Here is a 21,505-nt window from a genome sequence, read left to right on the forward strand (position 1 = left end):
ATATATATATATATATATATATATATATATATATATATATATATATATATATATATATATATATATATATATATATATATATATATATATATATATATATATATATATATATATATATATATATATATGAATATTATGTATTTATTCTTGAACATTGGAATAATATTGAAAAAACATTGAATATTGAATATTGAAAAAAAACAACAACTCAAATTTCAACCGTAATTCAAGTTGACGGTTCCAGCTGAAGCTTCCTAAATTGTATAATAGGAGTTTAAGGTCTTGAATATTGGATTTGCATAAAAAAAACGATATGGCAGTTAATTTTGTCTCTTCCATTATGGCTTCTTATAGTTTAAAATAGCCCTCAGTTTTCTTGTGGATTTTTGTATTTAAGGTTGTCCCATAGCTTAAAACTTGGGAGGATTTGGCTCTAATATCGGGCGTCAACTCACAAAAAAAAAGTTATAGAAAATTTGCTTTTGCTGCTTCCACTCAAGAAAAAGCCGCTTTTGATTTTCAAAATTTCTTTTCTGAAAACATTCAATTTGTCTGAAATATCAGGTGTCAACTCAGAGAAATTAATTTTAAGGGTTTCATATTACGTCTGGTCTCCTCCACAGTGACCACTTTGAATTTAACAACGGCACTCAGGCTCTCAATGGACACTATCTCTTAGGTAGCCCCAAATATAAAACTTTGGATGGCTTATGTAAAGAATATCGGGTGTCAGCTCATTAAAACAAATAGTAAGTGGTCCATGTTTAAGCATTGTCTCCTCAACATTGGCTTAACTGAGTTTAAAAACCGTGCCCTTGCTTTCAATAGACATTCTGTCTTTGAGGTAGGCTAAGACTGGGCAGGTCAATGTCAGCAATATCAGGTATCAATTCAAAAAAATGAATTGGGAGGGGTCTATTATTTCAGTCTTGCTGACTTCACAATGGTTTCATTGAGCTTGCCAGTGGTGCTCACACTCTGTGGAAACGGTGATCTTGAGGCAATCCCAAATAATAGAAAGGAAATCTAGCAGTTGCTAAGGTCTGAAGTATCTCTTATCCCCTTAAGAAATAGCAAAATGGCTAATATTTCGACTTCAATTCATCGGAAATTCATGTGTTTTTTGTTTAAAATTTGCGACACCATTGAGATGAATTTCCCACCTCCCCAATCTGGTGGGTCAACAGTAACAGTAGTGCTATGCCATGCCATTCAGGGTATGGCAGTGCTAGTGCTAGTGCAGTGCTACGCCATTCAGGGTAGCATAGTAGTGCTACCCTGAAAATGAATTTGCATATGTTTATAAAGATGCTAATGATAGATAAACTGATTAAAATTCAGTTCTGACTAAAATCCACGTTCAGTATGCTCACCAGGTGAGCCGGTCTTCTGATGGAACTGTTTAAGTCTCTTTATGAACCAGTATGGGCAAAGATATAGAGAATTGCTTTTGCTGCTTCCACTCAAGAAAAGGTCACTTTTGATTTTCACAATTACATTTCTAGAAATATTTAATTTTGACTCTGGTAAGAGTTAAAATTTTCTAGGATAATGCACATATTTACAAAAAAAAAATATAGTAACCATCGAAACATACTGCCCAGGTCGATCATCCTACTTGCATCAGACCCATCATCAAAAACGGACGCCTACTTTATGCTGATGCCCCAAGAGTATTGTTTTTACCAGCTCATAAGATCGACAATAGGGCTAACGGGGTAGGTTCAGTCATTATTCATGACTCTTTCCCACTAATATTCAAAGGAACAAAATCCTTTCATTCTTATAGGTATAATCTGCTGCTTATAGTAGTGCAGTCTCATAACGGCACAGGGTATACAACTGCTCGCAGAAACTGTAAGAACTAAGGTTAAGACCTGTTAGCAGCAAGCCATGTAAGAGGGGTCAACACTCAGGGTCAACATAACTTTACAAATCAATTAAATTTTTGACATCTGCTCTTCGGTAGTAATGTTATCATCAAGTTTAGCCAATCAATTTAAAGCTTTAAATCAACCAGGTAGCCAACACTTATTGGTCCACTCGGTATTTATTCTACTACACAAAAATAGAGCAAAATACACAAAAGCTTACACAAAAATTTAAGAATTGATTATAAGACACACATTATACACTAATAAAAAAATTTAAAAATTGAGGAAATAACTATACATCGACAAAAAGAAAAAGCAGTTTTGCAAGCGACGTTGCAAGCTAAAGACATAAAGCAAAATAGACTGAAGCAAAGAGTACATAAGAGAAAACAGAACAAAATAATAAGTTTATATATTTGGCAAAAAAAACGGGTATACTATTTTTTAATTAAAGCTTAATCCGTCCCATTTTATCCATATGGTTCTAAGGGGCTAGTAAATTTGTAGGTTCTATTGGAAAGAAACCAAAGACTGTATTACAACCAAAAATAATTTAAGTTATCTGTTAAAACTTCTACTGTATCGTTGATTCTCCAAATACACGATGGCAAGGGAGCCATAGATCTAAGCTGCACTCATATTTAATCCCTCCTTGCAGATTGAAAAGCTGAACAGAACACCGATTTAAAAAAAATTAACGATAATTTAATGGTAAATAATTCTATGGCTATTAATCCCAATCATAGTTAAAAGATGATAACAGCAGAACTTCAGATGCATAACTGAATCCCTTTCAGTATGTGAAGTTTTCAGTGAAAGTAAATATGGACAAGTGCTAGGAAATCTTTACAATGCCACAAACGTACAATCAAAGCTGATTTGAAAAAAAAATCTGTTTTATATTTTGCTTTTGTGCAACTGTGTTTAATTTTAACTAACTTTAATTTTAAGCAACTCTATTTCTCTTAGTAAATGTTGACTGATATTAGAAACACTTAACAAGGTAAGTTTTAAGTTTAGTTTTTAAGTGCTTCCAAAAATAACTGTCTTTGCAAGACAATTTAATATTGACTGAAGAGGCCAAGTTAGTCAGTTTGCTCTAAATTGCACTTGCCACTGGCACCAGATGTTATATACCAAGAAAATTGCACTATTGGAGATGTCATCCTTACAGTAGAAGATAGAATTCCCAGCACAGTACTAGAGTGGTACCCAGAGGGACCACGAAGAAAAAAAAAAGCAAAAAATGTATTTCGTTATTTCTACACCCACACGAGAGTCCAACCACAGTGGGAAGACGTCTATGCAGGAATACATATGAAGAATGATTGGCAGCTCTTCTTGAAGACCAGGGTATCTCTGGTGGCAAAGGAGGAAATAAGATAGGGTTTTGAGCAATTTTTATAAGTTTACTTATATTTGATAATAATTTGATTTAATTCGCTAAATAGAAAATCCAAGAGTATAAAAGACGTGCTCGCGCATACCAAGCATGAGTTATAGACAAAATTAAACTATATTTAATTAAATAAATAAATAAAATAATTAATAATATTACTATAATTATATTATAATTAAAAGTAATTAAAACTATTTAAATAAAAAATTAATTAAATAAATTTAATTAAATAAATAAATTAAATTATATTTGAACTTGCCTGAATAACAACATTAAACTCTGAATAAAACTTCTGAAGTTATTATGTCGAGAAATAGCATCATTCGGATTCAACCCTATGTTACCAAAGACCTAAATAAATAAGGGAATGAAAGGGTATACACAAAATGGTTTAAAGTTGATTAGTATGAGCTTAACAAATTCTAGAAATTCCTTAGCATTTAGCCAAGTTTGTGTTTAGCGCTTGGATTTTTCCCAACTAGTTTGAAATTTTAGTAACGATAAAATTTTATTATTCATCAGAGTTTAGAATGAACAAAGAATAACAAAAAAAAAAAATTCTTTGCACATTAAGGATAATTCACATAAACAGTTTAAATTTTAGATTTGTCTTTAATATTGAAGTAGTTTTAACAAGATGAATAAAACCAGAAGTAGTAAATAAAGTAGCAAAAGTCGAAAGTTTACAATGTATATAGTCCATATAGCCCAAAATTGACTATTCAATAAAACTAAACTTATGTTTGATATGACTATAAACACCTCGACACATTTATAAATAAATTAGTTACAGAGGTGGCGGCTTAACCTCCCTAAAAAAACATCTTTTAAGGTGGAATCAAATTTTTCTTTCTTTAATTATGTGTTGAGAACATTAGGTGCTGTTACTAAAATTTTTTGTATCTAAGGTACCGTTAAAAAACGAAAGTAGCAAGTACAGTATAAGTGAAGTCTGAACTTTTGAGATTGTTAAGTGGAAACTAACACAGCCTTATAAGTTTTAAGAAATTAGTAAAATTTGGGATAAAAATCTAAATGGTGAAGTCCTTCCTATGTAATTATGCAATTTCTAGTAGTAGTGGGTGCCAAATTACAATAAAAAAGGAGGTTAAAAACTATGAAAGTACCAAGGAAAGCGAAAATACAATTTTTGAGATGGTTAAGTGGAAAGTAACAAAGCCATGTAAGTCTTAAAGAATAAACAAAAATGGGGATTAAACTCTTAATAATAAATTCTTTCCTATAAAATTATGCAGTTTCTGGTAGTACCGTGCGCCAGATTATAAATTAAATTGATTTTTTGTATTGTATGAATTTTTGATTGTATGAATTTTTACGGAAAAAAAGTGCTGTCATATTTAACTAACAAATTTAGCTTAGTCATTTTCACGGATCGATGTGACAACACTGACAATAATGTGGTCTCTTATGGATTAATGTGTTATTTATAATTATAATAGCCTTTTAATCATATAGATATAATTCAAAAGTATATCTTATAGATATAATTTATATATAACCACGTAATTTATAATAATACTATAATTTTTATATATATATATATATATATATATATATATATAGATATATATATATATATATATATATATATATATATATATATATATATATATATATATATATATATATATATATATATATATATATATATATATATATATATATGTATATAATAGCGTAAGTTGTATATAATAATAATAATAATAATAATATTTATTTCTTACAGTAATAATAGTAGTATTCATAATATTGTCTTTTGTTGTTCTAAATCCCTAGGGTTACGGCAATAGGAAATCAATGTAATAAATTAATGTGATAATAAATGTGATGAATGTTGATAATTAATGAATAATCAATTAATATGATAAAGGTAATTTTCAAATGTAATTCTCACAAAAACACCAAGATACTTCAAAACTTTAAAACAACTGAACGAAAGACCATCATAAATAGTGGATTTTAAAAACAAATAGACATATAATGCACTCAGAGGCCAAAAGCAGTTTTAATTTTATGACCTAGGGTACTTTTGATGGTGAATCCGGAACAAAATAGAAGTTATTCAGTTTTTTTTTTACTCCAGAGGTGTTTGATTATAGCTAGTTAATTCAATAGTAGCCGTTAAAGTTTTTCTCGTCGGGGGAGCAGAGCTGTTTAAAAAAAGGTTTACTTGACAAAATTTTTACTGTTCTCAAATATTCCGTTAATTTTTAAGTTATTGAGTTGTTTTGGCCTAACAAACAAGAAACGGGAAGCAAGTGAACACCCCCGACTATCCATGAATAATTTCCATTTTTGAGCAATTTTGTATGTGAAATAGCTGGCCAACCCTTAAAAACCTCGGAGTGATTAAAATTTCTTTGGAAACTCCCTTGGGTACGGAACGAAGAATTTGGGAGTCTCTTGGATATGATAATTTCTCAGAGATATTCTTTGGCAAAACAGAGTAACCGAGCATTCACAGATCCTGTGTTCAAAGAAGGAACCAAGAAGGAGGAGGCAATGGAGAAGTAATATCTACCCTAGGAGGTAAAAAATATGTTCAAAGAGCTTCTAACATTCTAAATAAACACAAACTCTCCTGAATGTATTCTATCATGGGCCCAACCCACATAAATGTAAGCAAAAATGAATTAGGGGACAGCCTCAATTATTTTAATGAGGAGAGTTCCAAGTTTAAAAAATCCAAAACCGGTAAATACCTCAAAAAATTAAAAGAAGCTATTTCAAAACTCCCTAACATTTGAGGGAGGAGGAAGTTAATCCCATCCCAAAAGTGTTACTACCTACGTGTACTCTTACCTTAAATAAAATTCTTATTTACGCTCTCAATCAATTATGAAAAATTTGACTCCATCCTAAAAGCTGTTTTTTATGTGCAATGTGAATGCCACTTAAAATATAAGAAAAGGTTACTTTGTGCGAATACTAGTTGATCAAGTAGAGCCATCTATAAACACAGTGACACTACACATATTCATGCTTCCATAAGGTCGGCACATTTAACACAGATGCAGTTTACTACATGACCTTCTTTTCTGGGAATAAGGAAAGAAACCACAGATAAGCACTTGGAAAAGCCCCATTATTTAATTTTTTGGGGATTTATTTTCTGGCTAGTTTGGTTTTTTATTACAGGCAGTTAGTTTCTTAGACAACAATGCCTTTCCATTTACAATTGAAATGAATTGAAAATTTTGACGATTCGGTAAAACTTTAAGTAAGAAAGTAAAATAAAGCAAAATATAAGCTTTTTTACATACAAATGATCAGCATATTTTAGCAAATTCGAAATCCAAGATTGTGTTGTTATGTGTTAAAATTTTTGTTATCTTGTTTCATTGTCTTATTAAATGTTTTACTCAGTTTCAATATTTTTATTTCGTATTAATCGTGAAAAGCAAATTTTTCATTTCATTCAAATTTTATTGCAGTGTTTTAAATCGATTTAAATCAATTATAAACTAGTGAATCCTTTGAGTAAATAAGCAAGTATCTTAAATTTTTAACTAATAAAAAACATATTGAAAACCAATTTTCATCCGTGGTGCTTTCTTTGCTCCAGAAAAGAGGTGGAATTTCTAAGCAGTTAATCCTATAACGGTTAGAAATTTCTAAGACGGGTAAACGTTAACGGTCAAAATTTCTACACACCATCCGGGGATCTGTTTCTATACCCACTCACCGAAAAAGTAACAGTAAACCAGCAAAAAATGACTGGAAGTTGTTGTGCCTATTTAAGGCCGAATCAGGATCAAATTTCATGTTCCCAAATACCTATTATATAATAAAAACTGTCATTAAAATATATTATACAAATTTAAATATACGCCCTAGGCAGAGTTTTACCAACGACAATTAGATAGTTCACTTCTAAGAAAAGTGCTATGACTAATTTTTTGTTCTTTTTATTGTGTATTTTTATTTTTTTTATCTCTTCTTATTTATTATTAAATCTCTTGTTATATTACTTATTTTATACATGTATATATGCATATATATATATATATATATATATATATATATATATATATATATATATATATATATATATATATATATATATATATATATATATAAATATATATATTGTCGATTTTAGTGTTCTTTAAAAATAGGACAAGGGCTGTCATGGCTAAACAGAAAAATTTAAATTCGCCTCATTGCAAGCTCGTTTCCAGATCTTTGTGCAGGGGGTTTATTTTTTCAGGGGGCAGGGGGTGGTACAAAAAAAACTTTACAACGCGTATTAAAACTTGTTTATATGCATACCGTTTCCCGGCCAGAAATTTCGGTGGTAGGGGGGTCAAACTCGGTAAACCCCTTTAGATATGGCTTTGTCTAATTAGTCCACCTCTGCGATTAAGTCTATATAAAATACGTCAAGTTTTTATTCAAAAATCTTTTACTTACGAGCCATCTAGTACTCAGTGGTTCAACTCCCAGTTCGACAGTAATTAGTAATTTTATATTGCAACAATTAATTAGGTATCGAACACGCGGTTAATTAGTAATCTTAATTAGTAACTATTAGACAGTAATCTTTATAGCACCAACATGTCTAAATGTTTTATATATATATATATATATATATATATATATATATATATATATATATATATATATATATATATATATATATATATATATATACATATATATATATGTATATATAAATCTCTCTCTCTCTCTCTCTATATATATATATATATATATATATATATATATATATATATATATATATATATATATATATATATATATATATATATATATATATATATACATACATATATATATGTATATATAAATCTCTCTCTCTCTCTCTCTCTCTCTCTATATATATATATATATATATATATATATATATATATATATATATATATATATATATATATATATATATATATATATATATATAAATTTATATATACATATATATATATATATATATATATATATATATATATATATATATATATATATATATATATATATATATATATATAAAACATTTAGACATGTTGATGATATAAAGATTACTGTCTAATAGTTGCTAATTAAGATTACTAATTAACCGTCGTGTTAGATACCTAATTAATTGTTGCAATATAAAATTACTTATTACTGTTGAACCACAGAGTACTAGATGGCTCGTAAGTAAAAGATTTTTGAATAAAAACTTGACGTATTTTATATAGACTTAATCGCAGAGGTGGACTAATCAGACAAAGCCATATCTAAAGGGGTTTACCGAGTTTGACCCCCCTACCACCGAAATTTCTGGCCGGGAAACGGTATGCATATAAACAAGTTTTAATACGCGTTGTAAAGTTTTTTTGCACCACCCCCTCCCCCCTGAAAAAATAAACCCCCCTGCACAAAGATCTGGAAACGAGCTTATAATGAGGCGAATTTAAATTTTTCTGTTTAGCCATGACAGCCCTTGTCCTATTTTTAAAGAACACTAAATTTGACAATGTTATCACATAAATATACAATTAAACATTAGACTAAAAATATTACATAAAAAGGCACCAGGTATAATATATAGCGATTCAATAAGACAAAACAATAGATTAGATACTGTTTGCGCCACTAACATTTTAGTGTTTGCCAAATCCATTAAAAAATAGGAAACTTAAAAATTTAATTCCCCTTCACCTTCGTTAAACTTCAGTGAAACTTCACCCACCTGTTTTATATATGATTTTACATCATTAATAGTAAATTTTTTCTATAAATCATAAATAATAAGCTTTCAAAAATTATTTTTAAGTCAAAATCCAGTCTTTACAAATTAGGCCTAGGTTACAATTGGGAAATTTTGACAGTTTAGTTAGGACAGTCAACTCTAAACTAGTAGTCCTACTGGTAACAAACTATGCTTTTTTCTTGAGTCCTCCCCATAAAGTAAAAGCAGATGATAAGAAAAGTATACAACAGTTTAGGGTAGGCTATAAAGGAAACAATCGCACGATGCCAAATCCTTTGGGCGTTTTTTTTCACACTAACACCAGTATCAACTAGCACTAGTATCCATTAGCACCAGTAGCCACCAACATTACCACCAGCATCTACTGGTACAAGATTATCCACTCCTATACGTTTCTCGTGCTCTTTGAATGGCTTTTCAAACAGTTCGTAGTACCAAACTGTAAGTAAGGACCGATTTGGCTCAATAATAATCGAAACTCTAAGAAGCAAAATTTTGATTCCGATAGATATATCAAAAATTGGCTCTTTATGCTCATTTTAGATATGTAAGTATCATTGAGTTTAATCTTATCCATCAAAGGTTATGAGCCAGAGAAAATTTGCCGGTTTTTATGGAAAAGGAGGTAATACCCCCTAAAAATAATAGAATCTTCATGAAAACCATGCCATCAAATTCAGCGTATCGGAGAGCCCCACTACAGAGGTTTCAAGCTTCTATTGCCAAAAATGTGGAATTTTGTATTTTTTTGCCAGAAGAAAGATCATGGATGCCTGTTTTTTTGGGGGGATGATCATTTTCAAAATAGTTGAAAGGCCGAATAACTATGCCTTTGTAGATATCATGTCCTCCACAGCCCCAGGGGAATGGTCTTTCAGCTACAATGGGCGCCCATTGTTTACGTATAGTGTTTGTTATTAGAAGTTTTAATGTTAATTTTTTAATGGTAATTTTCCATGGGGATGGAATTTTTCAGGGGGAGTTTCAAGGGGAATTCCTATTTGAAATTCTTTTTTTGTCTTTGCTTTTTGTTTGCTGATTCAATTTTACGCATGGAGGTGTTAACTGTTTGCAATAAATTTTCACCAGGATTGAAAGGTCTAGAAAATAAATCCGTGGGAAGGAGGGAATTTTTCGTGAAGGTGTAGCCAGGTTTCCTGGAATCATTTAAAAAACGATCAGAAATTAAATAAAAAAACAAGTTTTTTCAACTGAAAGTAAGAAGCAATATTAAAACTTCAAACGAACATAAATTATTGCGCATACGAGGGGGGATGCTCCTCCTCAACAATTCGTTCTTTACGCTAAAGTTTGAATTCTGTCTGAATTCTCTAAGAATGAATCCTGAAACACTACGTTCATTTAATTAGAATAATAAGAAGTTTTTTTAAAGTACTTATAAAACTTCGGCGTAAAGAGAGACGTTCTGAGGAGGAGGAACACCCCTCATATGCGTAATAATTTCTTTTCGCTTTATGTTTTAATGCTGCTCCTTACTTTAAACTGAAAAACTAACTGTAAAATGATTATATCAAATGGTATGTCGACTCTATGGTAAAATTATGCTTAAGCTATTGTTATAACTTGATGTGTGTTTTCAAAGTAAGTCTTATAACTAAATTCTTACCTGCATTCCAATTATAGCATATATGAAGAATAGCATACCAATAAGAAGACAAACATATGGTAAGGCCTGCAAGAATTAAATCAGTCACAAACACGAAATAGCACACCAATAAAAAGACAAACATGGTAAGGCCTGCGAGAATGAAATCAGTCACAAAAAAAGAGCAAACCAATAAAAAGACAAACATATGGTAAGGTCTGTGAGAATCAAATCAGTCACAAACACAAAAGAGCGCACCAATAAAAAGACGAACATAGGATAAGGCTTGCAAGAATTAAATCAGACACAAACACGAAATAGCACACCAATAAAAAGACAAACATATGGTAAGGCCTGCGAGAATGAAATCAGTCACAAACACAAAAGAGCGAACCAATAAAAAGACAAACATATGGTAAGGTCTGTGAGAATCAAATCAGTCACAAGCACAAAAGAGTGCACCAATAAAAAGACGAACATAGGATAAGGCCTGCAAGAATTAAATCAGACACAAACACGAAATAGCACACCAATAAAAAGACAAACATATGGTAAGGTCTGTGAGAATCAAATCAGTCACAAACACAAAAGAGTGCACCAATAAAAAGACAAACATAGGATAAGACCTGCAAGAATTAAATCAGTCACAAAGACAAAATAGCACACCAATAAAAAGACAAACATAGGGCAGGGGCTGCAGGAATTATATCAGTCACAAACACAGAAACTAAAGTAAATAGAATTGTTAAAAAGTTTATATTTTCGTGATCATAATGATAATTATTTTCGGCGAGAGACAAAGCGGTTCCAGTTCAAACATGAAACCCCCTAAAAGACAAAACGCCTTGAATTTTCCTGGAGAGCTAATGCTGGCTTCTGTGAAGGGCTCGAAGATATTTAGTTTCTTTGGATGCCTCAGAGGAATAGGGGTTATATGTAAGGGGAGGAGTTATATAAAGATAGATAGATAAGAGATAGATAAGATATTTATTTTGAAAAAAAAATCGCTATAACAAGCCCATAAAGGCCTGAATTCAGACTTTGGAGTCGACAAATCATATGAATACACGAAAACTGGCAAAAGTGTCAATAATTTAACTGTGTAACGTCAATAAAAAGTTAAGAAGATAAAAACTGGCAAAACGGGGGGGGGTCAAAAAAATAAGCAAATTAACACAAAAAGAGAATGAAATACAAATATATATATATATATATATATATATATATATATATATATATATATATATATATATATATATATATATATATATATATATATATATATATATATATATATATATGTATATATATACATATATATATATATATATATATATATATATATATATATATATGTATATATGTATATATATATATATATATATATATATATATATATATATGTATATATGTATATATATATATATATATATATATATATATATATATATATATATATATATATATATATATATATATATATATATATATATATATATATATATATATAAATAAGTTGTCTGTGTGTCGAGTGACGTGATGTTTGTGTGTCGACTGACGTCATGTTTGTCGACTAACGAAATTACAGACCGGGACATCGGGACACAAATGACGACCGGGACACCGGGACATAGGGAATATAAATGACGACCGGGACACTGAAAGAGAAAGCGACCGGGACACAAAGAATGTTCGATTAGCAATCACCATCAACAAAGCACCGGGACACAAATGACGACCGGGACACTCAAAGAGAAATTACAGACCGGGACACCGGAACACAAATGATGACCGGGACAAAAATGACGACCGGGACACCGGGACACAGGGAATATAAATGACGACCGCGACACTCAAAGAGAAATTACAGACTGGGACACCGGGACACAAATGACGACCAGGACACAGGGAAACAACAACAACGGGGACGCCGGGGGCACAGGGGGATATATTAATGACGACGGGGACACAGGGAATGTTCGATTAGCATCACCATCAACAAAGCTCAATGGCAATCATTAGAATAATGAGGTATAGATCTGAATACAGATTGTTTTTCCCATGGACAATTATATGTTGCATGTTCAAGAGTCGGTAAACCTGACAATCTATTTATATGCACAAACAATGGGACAGCCAAGAATGTTGTATATTCGCAAGTTTTACATAGTTAAAAATATATATATACTACTACTACTACTACTACTACTAATAACTCACTGCAGCACCAAGCCGCCTGAGGCCAACACAGCTACGCAAGCTCCTCCTCCAACCTAATCCCAAGATTAAGAAAAAAGGGTGAGGATCTGAGGAAACAAATTGGCATTATCATGGACTTAGAAGGGTCTACTGTCATGTCTGAGTCAGAGATTTATTTCGAGTTTCATTAAAGATACTCGTAGGGTCACTTTTTTCTGAAGCAAGTTTCACCAACGGTTAGGTCATCAACAAACACCCATGGGTCAGGAAATTCCTTCGTGAGGCTGTTAATCATGACTGAAAAAACAAGGGGACCAAGGAGAATACCTTGGGGTATGCCATTGCGGACAGGGAGAGGATTTGAATAATTATATGAAGTTAAATTACCATTGATTGGCATTCTCAATTCTTTCGACTACGAACTTTATTGCAATTTATAAGTTTTCTGTTTGAAACACACTTTTTTTTAGTCACCATATACTTAAGAAATACTTAGCACTCCAATTAGCTTTCATATACAACATATAGTGACAAATTCTTGTTTTCTATTCTCAATTAAAAGAAAGTAAAAACCAAATCGATTGCATTAGATACTTAGAATGTTGAGTAAATAATACCGAAAAAACTCCATTCTAAAATAACTCTCCAGGTCTAAGTTTTCATATATATATATATATATATATATATATATATATATATATATATATATATATATATATATATATATACATATATATACTAGCTGTTGGGGTGGCGCTTTGCGCCAGCCCAAAACCTAGTTGGTGGGGCGCTTCGCGCCCCCCCAAGCCCCCCCTCGCGCTTAAGTCATTACGCGCCATATTAGTTACGCGCCATTGTAGTTGTGTCCCTCTGTCCCACCTGTGAATATAGATAGATTTATATATGTGTTTCAAACTACGTAAAAATTGCGAATATACAACATTCTTGGCTTTCCCATTGTCTCTGCATATACAAAGCCGTATGTACTAATAATGACGTCATATGCAAACGCTCTTTTTACAAACAAACAAACATGCATACACACAACTCGTTTTTATATAGATAGATAGATAGATAGATACAATACAAATTAACTGCGTAAAACTTGCGAATATACAACATTCTTCGCTGTCCAATTGTCTCTGCATATAAATAGATTGTCAGGTTTACCGACCCTCGAACATGCAACGTACAATTGTCCATGGGAAAAACAATCAGTATTAAGATCTATACCACATTTTTCTAATCATTGACCTTGAGCTTTGTTAATGGTGATTCCAAATGCTAATCGAATTGGGAATTGTAATCTTTTATGGGAATGCGAGGAATAAGAACAGGCTCACCCTCAAAAGGCCCTGTCAAGATTGTGGCCTCTATTAGGTTTTCCATTGTTTTTTTTTTACGGCAAGTCGCGTGCCATTGCAAAGCTTTGGTGGGTTGATATTTCTTAAAAGTATTATTGGTACGCCTATTTTTAGTTGTAGCACGTGTGGTGGAAACCCTGAAAGATCCACGGAATTTAAAAATTCAGATGGATAATTAACCGCTTCATTTGGTTCCAAAACTGTGTCGACTGACTTGTAAAGGACTGCCTGGTCTCGAATCTTGGTCAAAACAATATTGTTGATTTCGTGGACGTCTTTATTTTTGGGTGCGAGAATCACTCTTTCACTTAGCCATTTATTATTTTTATAATCTTTTAGAATATTCGGAAATACTTTTTCAATCAATTCATTTTTGGACGTCACTAAATTACAGAAATCAGCAGGTAGTGGTATACGTCCTGAAATTGAGTCTACTGGGAGCTTTCCGTTTCCAATTGCCAGCAATTGATCTGAAAATGTTTGACCAGAGTCATCGTTTTGCAATCGGACACGCATATTTGTAGTTAATTTTAATGTTTTTACGTGTGCCCATAAATTAGAATTTTTCAGGCAAGCATTCATTTCGTCTGCAGGAGTTGATCTAGGTATTATAGGTAATGTTTGCCTGAAATCTCCCGCAAGCAATATTAATGTGCTGCCAAAGGGTTTCGACTTCCCTCGCAAATCTTTCAAGCATTGATCCAGAGCCTCGAGCGATTTTTTGTGTGCCATTGTGCACTCATCTCGAATAATAAGTTTGCATTGCTGCAATACTTTACCCATCCCAGATGATTTGGAAATATTGCACGTGGGAGTTTCTGTAGAATGTAAATTCAGAGGCAATTTCAAAGCGGAATGAGCAGTTCTTCCACCAGGCAGCAATGTTGCTGCTATTCCGGACGACGCAAGTGCCAACGCTATATCATTTTTTGATCGAATTGATGCCAGAATCAGTTTTATCACAAACGTTTTACCAGTACCTCCTGGCGCATCCAAAAAGAAAATTTCTCCAACGTTGTTATCGACACAATGCATTATCGTATTATAAATGTCTTTTTGTTCCGACGTTAACTTGGAAATAGTATTTTGTACATACAACAATAGATCACTCGTACTGTAACTTTGTTCACGATCCAATTCTACACATGTCGAAACAGCAGCGATACGGTTAGGTGAAGGCATTCCCAAATCCTGAAGAGGTTTGTTTGCCATACGTACGCACAAATCTTCTATAATAACTAAAGTGTAGTTATAAATTTCTGATGTAAAATCAAAAGTCGTATCTGACTTCTCTAACTGTTTTCGATGGAGTATATCTTCGGACATTTTTGACTTATATTTTTCCCATAACTCTGTAGGAGCTGATGGAGAGCAAGTTGTTAAAATGATGCCAAACAATGCACGAATTTGACTTGGGGTTGACGTTTCGCACGCGTCATTGATGCAGTTATCCCAGTGTTGGTCATTCTCCAATAAATTCAGAGCTTGGCATGCACTACGGTAAGTGTCATGTATAGTACCGTTTACAGTTCTCAAATACTCAAAGGATGTCGGACCGGGTACATTCACCAAAAGCAGGCGTAGAAAGAAGCATTCATGTTGATTGGGGTAGAGTCTTCCTATCGTGGTATCTTTGAAGATGGTAGGTTGGCCGTCGACTGACAAACCCTGTTTTCGACGTTCAAATACTTTATTTTTAGTATTCCACGTGTAATACAAGGGCACTTCAGTATACAGCAGTTTTTTGCAAAAGAATCAATTTAGCAAAGCGAAAAGAAAGCGGTTAACTTTGTATCCGGTGGATTCAGGGCTCTTTGTTGCACGTTGGTTTCCGAGAAATAAACACGTTGACCATTCTGTAAATGTACCGCTAAGTGAACAACAGCTGGACTACGTTCATGTATCGGAAATGAAAGAATTCGCCAAACAGCTTCATTACTGCTTATGTATCTTCCAGCCTGATATTGTACGATTTCGTCGATATCTTTGATTTCGGGCTGCAAGCCAAAAACTGCCATGTCACTGCCTTTGTTGACATATTTACATATGTATTTGATTGCCTTTACGGAGTTACAGTATTCAACGTTTATGTGTGCATTAAATGTTTTTGATAATAATGGGGAATATGGAACAACCCACTGGTTATCTACTTCGATGGTGGTACCGTTACGCTTCTTTATTATTGCTGTTTTACCGCCATCTTCAGTAGATCTTCTTCTATATTGTGGGTAACCATCATTGCCAGTAATTGTGTTGGATACTAAAAGTCAAGGATATTGCTTTGTGCACCTTCCTTTGGCCATGCATGGTGAATTTTCGTTCAGTGCACCGCAAGGTCCATGTATCAGTTATATTTTCTGATTTGTGACAAAAAACGCTTAGATTCTGACGTAGTTCCAGTAAGGAAAGTCTTCAATGGCTCTGGTGGTGCAGCCAATAGAGGAAGTTTAACTTTTCCTGAGGCGCAACACATTCCCATTGTTTCACCATTGAATTTCAAGGCCTTGCAATAGGGACAAATTTTAGACATAGTCCCGATTTGAACACATCTACTCAAGCTATAATCATCGACTGGGCTGTACCTGAATGCCAGGCGAGAACTTTCAGGTTGCTCTGATTCCTCGGCACGCTTTCTTTTCTTACTTTCTCTATCAGCAGCAAGCCTGATTTCTTGCTGTTCTTGTGATTCCTCGGCACGCCTTCTTTTTTCACTTTCTCTTTTAGCAGCAAGTCTGGTTTCATGGTGCTCTGGTAGTTCCTCGGCACGCCTTCTTTTTTCACTTTCTCTTTTAGCAGCAAGTCTGCTTTCGCGTTGCTCTGGTAGTTCCTCGGCACGCTTTCTGTTCTTTCTTTCTCTATCAGCCTCAAGCCTGTTTCCTTGGTGTTCTTTTGATTCCTCGGCACGCTTTCTTTTCTGACTTTCTCTATCAGCAGCAAGTTTTTTGGCATAGACTCTTTGAGCATCTTCCTCGGCTGTTGCCATTGTAAGTTCATCAGTCATTTTAAAGTTAAACATTAATAGATTTCTACGTGAACGCATGTCTTAAATATCTTTAATGACGTCACCGTCATAAAAAAATGACGACAACTAACTTCATGACGTCAGTCAACACACAAACATGACGTCACCTGACAGACACATCCACAGACAACTTATTTATATATATATATAGATATATATATTTTTATGTGTTTGTGCTGTTGCATTGGTGATTTCTCTTTTCATGATATATCTATCTATCTATATATATAAAAATAAGTTGTCTGTGGATGGATGGATGGATGTGTCAGGTGACGTCACCTGAAAAAACTGGATCAGGTGACGTCAAAACTGAAAAAACTAAAAAAAGGCAAAAACTACAAAAAAAACTAAAAACTAATAAAAAAATAAAAAAGCTAAAAAACTAAAAAAACTATAAAGGTAAAAACCAATAAAAAACTAAAAAAAAAACTGAAAAAACTAAAAAAAGGCAAAAACTACAAAAAAAACTAAAAACTAATAAAAAAAGTAAAAAAGCTAAAAAACTAAAAAAACTAAAAAAAGGTAAAAAACTAAAAAAAATAAAAAATAAAAAAAACTAAAAAAAAGGAAAAAACTGAAAAATAAGCTAAAATAAAGGTAAAAACCAATAAAAAACTAAAAAAAAAAAGGAAAAAACTAATAAATGACGACACTCAAAGAGAAAAAAAAGGCAAAAACTACAAAAAAAACTAAAAACTAATAAAAAAAATAAAAAAGCTAAAAAACTAAAAAACTAAAAAAAGGCAAAAACTACAAAAAAAACTAAAAACTAATAAAAAAGCTAAAAAACTAAAAAAACTAAAAAAAAGGCAAAAACTACAAAAAAACTAAAAACTAATAAAAAAAATAAAAAAGCTAAAAAACTAAAAAAAACTAAAAAAACTAAAAAAAGGTAAAAAACTAAAAAAACTAAAAACTAAAAAAAACTAAAAAAGGTAAAAACTAAAAGAACTAAAAAAGAAAAAAATAAATGACGACACTCAAAGAGAAAGCGACCAGGACAAAAGGAATGTTCGATTAGCAATCAACAAAGCACCGGGACACAGGGAGTATAAATGACGACCCGGGGGAAACAGGGGGATATAAATGACGACCGGGACAAAAAAACTAAAAAGAAAAAAAAACTAAAAACTAATAAAAAAACTAAAAAATCTAAAAATCTAAATAAGCTAAAAAAGAAAAAAAAAGGAAAAAAATAAAGGAGAAAAACAAAACTAAAAAACGAATGTATATACAGACCGGGACACCGGGATACAAATGACGACCGGGACCCGGGACACAGGGAATATAAATGACGACCGGGACACAGGGACACAACTCCGGTACACCGGGATACAAATGACGACCGGGACACAGGGAATATAAATGACGACCGGGACACAGGGACACAACTACAACGGGGACACCGGGGGAAACAGGGGGATATAAATGACGACCGGGACAAAAAAACTAAAAAGAAAAAAAAACTAAAAACTAATAAAAAAACTAAAAAATCTAAAAATCTAAATAAGCTAAAAAAGAAAAAAAAAGGAAAAAAATAAAGGAGAAAAACAAAACTAAAAAACGAATGTATATACAGACCGGGACACCGGGATACAAATGACGACCGGGACCCGGGACACAGGGAATATAAATGACGACCGGGACACAGGGACACAACTACAACGGGGACACCGGGGGAAACAGGGGGATGTAAATGACGACCGGGACACCGGGACAGGGAATGGTCGATTAGCAATCACCATCAACAAAGCTCAAGGGCAATCATTAGAATCATGAGGTATAGATCTGAATACAGATTGTTTTCCCATGGACCATTATATGTTGCATGTTCAAGAGTCGGTAAACCTGACAATCTATTTATATGCAAAGACAATGGGACAGCAAAGAATGTTGTATATTCGCAAGTTTTACGTAGTTAAAACCATATATATATATCTATCTATATTCACAGGTGGGACATAGGGACACAACTACAATGGCGCGTAACTATTATGGCGCGTAACGACTTACGCGCGCGGGGGGGCTTGGGGGGGGCGCGAAGCGCCCCCACCAACTAGGTGTTGGGGTGGCGCGAAGCGCCACCCCAACAGCTAGTATATATATATATATATATATATCTATATATATAAAAATAAGTTGTCTGTCTGTGGATGTGTGGATGTGTCAGGTGACGTCACCTGAAAAAACTGGATCAGGTGACGTCAAAACTGAAAAAACTAAAAAAAGGCAAAAACTACAAAAAAAACTAAAAACTAATAAAAAAATAAAAAAGCTAAAAAACTAAAAAAACTATAAAGGTAAAAAAAATAAAATAAAAAACTAAAAAAAAAACTGAAAAAACTAAAAAAAGGCAAAAACTACAAAAAAAAACTAAAAACTAATAAAAAAAGTAAAAAAGCTAAAAAACTAAAAAAACTAAAAAAACTAAAAAAAGGTAAAAAACTAAAAAAAATAAAAAATAAAAAAAAACTAAAAAAAAGGAAAAAACTGAAAAATAAGCTAAAATAAAGGTAAAAACCAATAAAAAACTAAAAAGAAAAAAAGGAAAAAACTAATAAATGACGACACTCAAAGAGAAAGCGACCAGGACAAAAGGAATGTTCGATTAGCAATCAACAAAGCACCGGGACACAGGGAGTATAAATGACGACCAGGACATAAGTAAAAAAAAAAACTATCTATATATATAAAAATAAGTTGTCAAACTAAAAAAAGGCAAAAACTACAAAAAAAACTAAAAACTAATAAAAAAGCTAAAAAACTAAAAAAACTAAAAAAAAGGCAAAAACTACAAAAAAAACTAAAAACTAATAAAAAAAATAAAAAAGCTAAAAAACTAAAAAAACTAAAAAAACTAAAAAAAGGTAAAAAACTAAAAAAACTAAAAACTAAAAAAAACTAAAAAAAAGGAAATAACTGAAAAATAAGCTAAAATAAAGGTAAAAACCAATAAAAAACTAAAAAAAAACTGAAAAAACTAAAAAAAGGCAAAAACTACAAAAAAACTAAAAACTAATAAAAAAAGGAAAAAACTGAAAAATAAGCTAACATAAAGGTAAAAACCAATAAAAAACTAAAAAGAAAAAAAGGAAAAAAACTAAAAAAAATTTTCATCTAAAAAACTAAAAAAAACTAAAAAAGGTAAAAACTAAAAGAACTAAAAAAGAAAAAATAAATGACGACACTCAAAGAGAAAGCGACCAGGACAAAAGGAATGTTCGATTAGCAATCAACAAAGCACCGGGACATAGGGAGTATAAATGACGACCAGGACATAAGTAAAAAAAAAAATTAACAAAACTAAAAAGAAGGTAAAAACTACAAAAAAACTAAAAAGAAAAAAAAACTAAAAACTAATAAAAAAACTAAAAAATCTAAAAATCTAAATAAACTAAAAAAGAAAAAAAAAAGGAAAAAAATAAAGGAGAAAAACAAAACTAAAAAACGAATGTATATACAGACCGGTACACCGGGATACAAATGACGACCGGGACAGAGGGAATATAAATGACGACCGGGACACAGGGACACAACTACAACGGGGACACCGGGGGAAACAGGGGGATATAAATGACGACCGGGACAAAAAAACTAAAAAGAAAAAAAAAACTAAAAACTAATAAAAAAACTAAAAAATCTAAAAATCTAAATAAGCTAAAAAAGAAAAAAAAAGGAAAAAAATAAAGGAAAAAAACAAAACTAAAAAACGAATGTATATACAGACCGGGACACCGGGATACAAATGACGACCGGGACACAGGGAATATAAATGACGACCGGGACACAGGGACACAACTACAACGGGGACACCGGAGGAAACAGGGGGATATAAATGACGACCGGGACACCGGGACAGGGAATGGTCGATTAGCAATCACCATCAACAAAGCTCAAGGGCAATCATTAGAATCATGAGGTATAGATCTGAATACAGATTGTTTTCCCATGGACCATTATATGTTGCATGTTCAAGAGTCGGTAAACCTGACAATCTATTTATACGCAAAGACAATGGGACAGCAAACAATGTTGTATATTCGCAAGTTTTACGTAGTTAAAACCATATATATATATATCTATCTATATTCACAGGTGGGACATAGGGACACAACTACAATGGCACGTAACTATTATGGCGCGTAACGACTTACGCGCGCGGGGGGGCTTGGGGGGGGCGCGAAGCGCCCCCACCAACTAGGTGTTGGGGTGGCGCGAAGCGCCACCCCAACAGCTAGTATATATATATATATATATATATATATATATATATATATATATATATATATATATATATATATATA

At 32.3% G+C, this 21,505-nt stretch overlaps 1 protein-coding gene across 1 annotated transcript in view; it reads right to left on the minus strand.

Annotated features, from left to right (window-relative positions):
• The window catches only part of LOC136035786 (voltage-dependent calcium channel type A subunit alpha-1-like), a 192,280-nt gene that overhangs the window by 75,945 nt on the left and 94,830 nt on the right, over positions 1–21,505 (minus strand). Inside the window, exons 14-15 of the mRNA XM_065717760.1 lie at positions 10,638–10,703; positions 6,980–7,071 (exon numbers count right to left, since the gene is read on the minus strand). Coding sequence (XP_065573832.1) covers positions 6,980–7,071; positions 10,638–10,703 — 158 coding nt within the window. The remainder of the gene's footprint in view (positions 1–6,979; positions 7,072–10,637; positions 10,704–21,505) is intronic.

The sequence above is a fragment of the Artemia franciscana genome, chromosome 14 (assembly GCF_032884065.1).
Source record: "Artemia franciscana chromosome 14, ASM3288406v1, whole genome shotgun sequence".
In the NCBI taxonomy this organism is placed as follows: Eukaryota; Metazoa; Arthropoda; class Branchiopoda; order Anostraca; family Artemiidae; genus Artemia; species Artemia franciscana.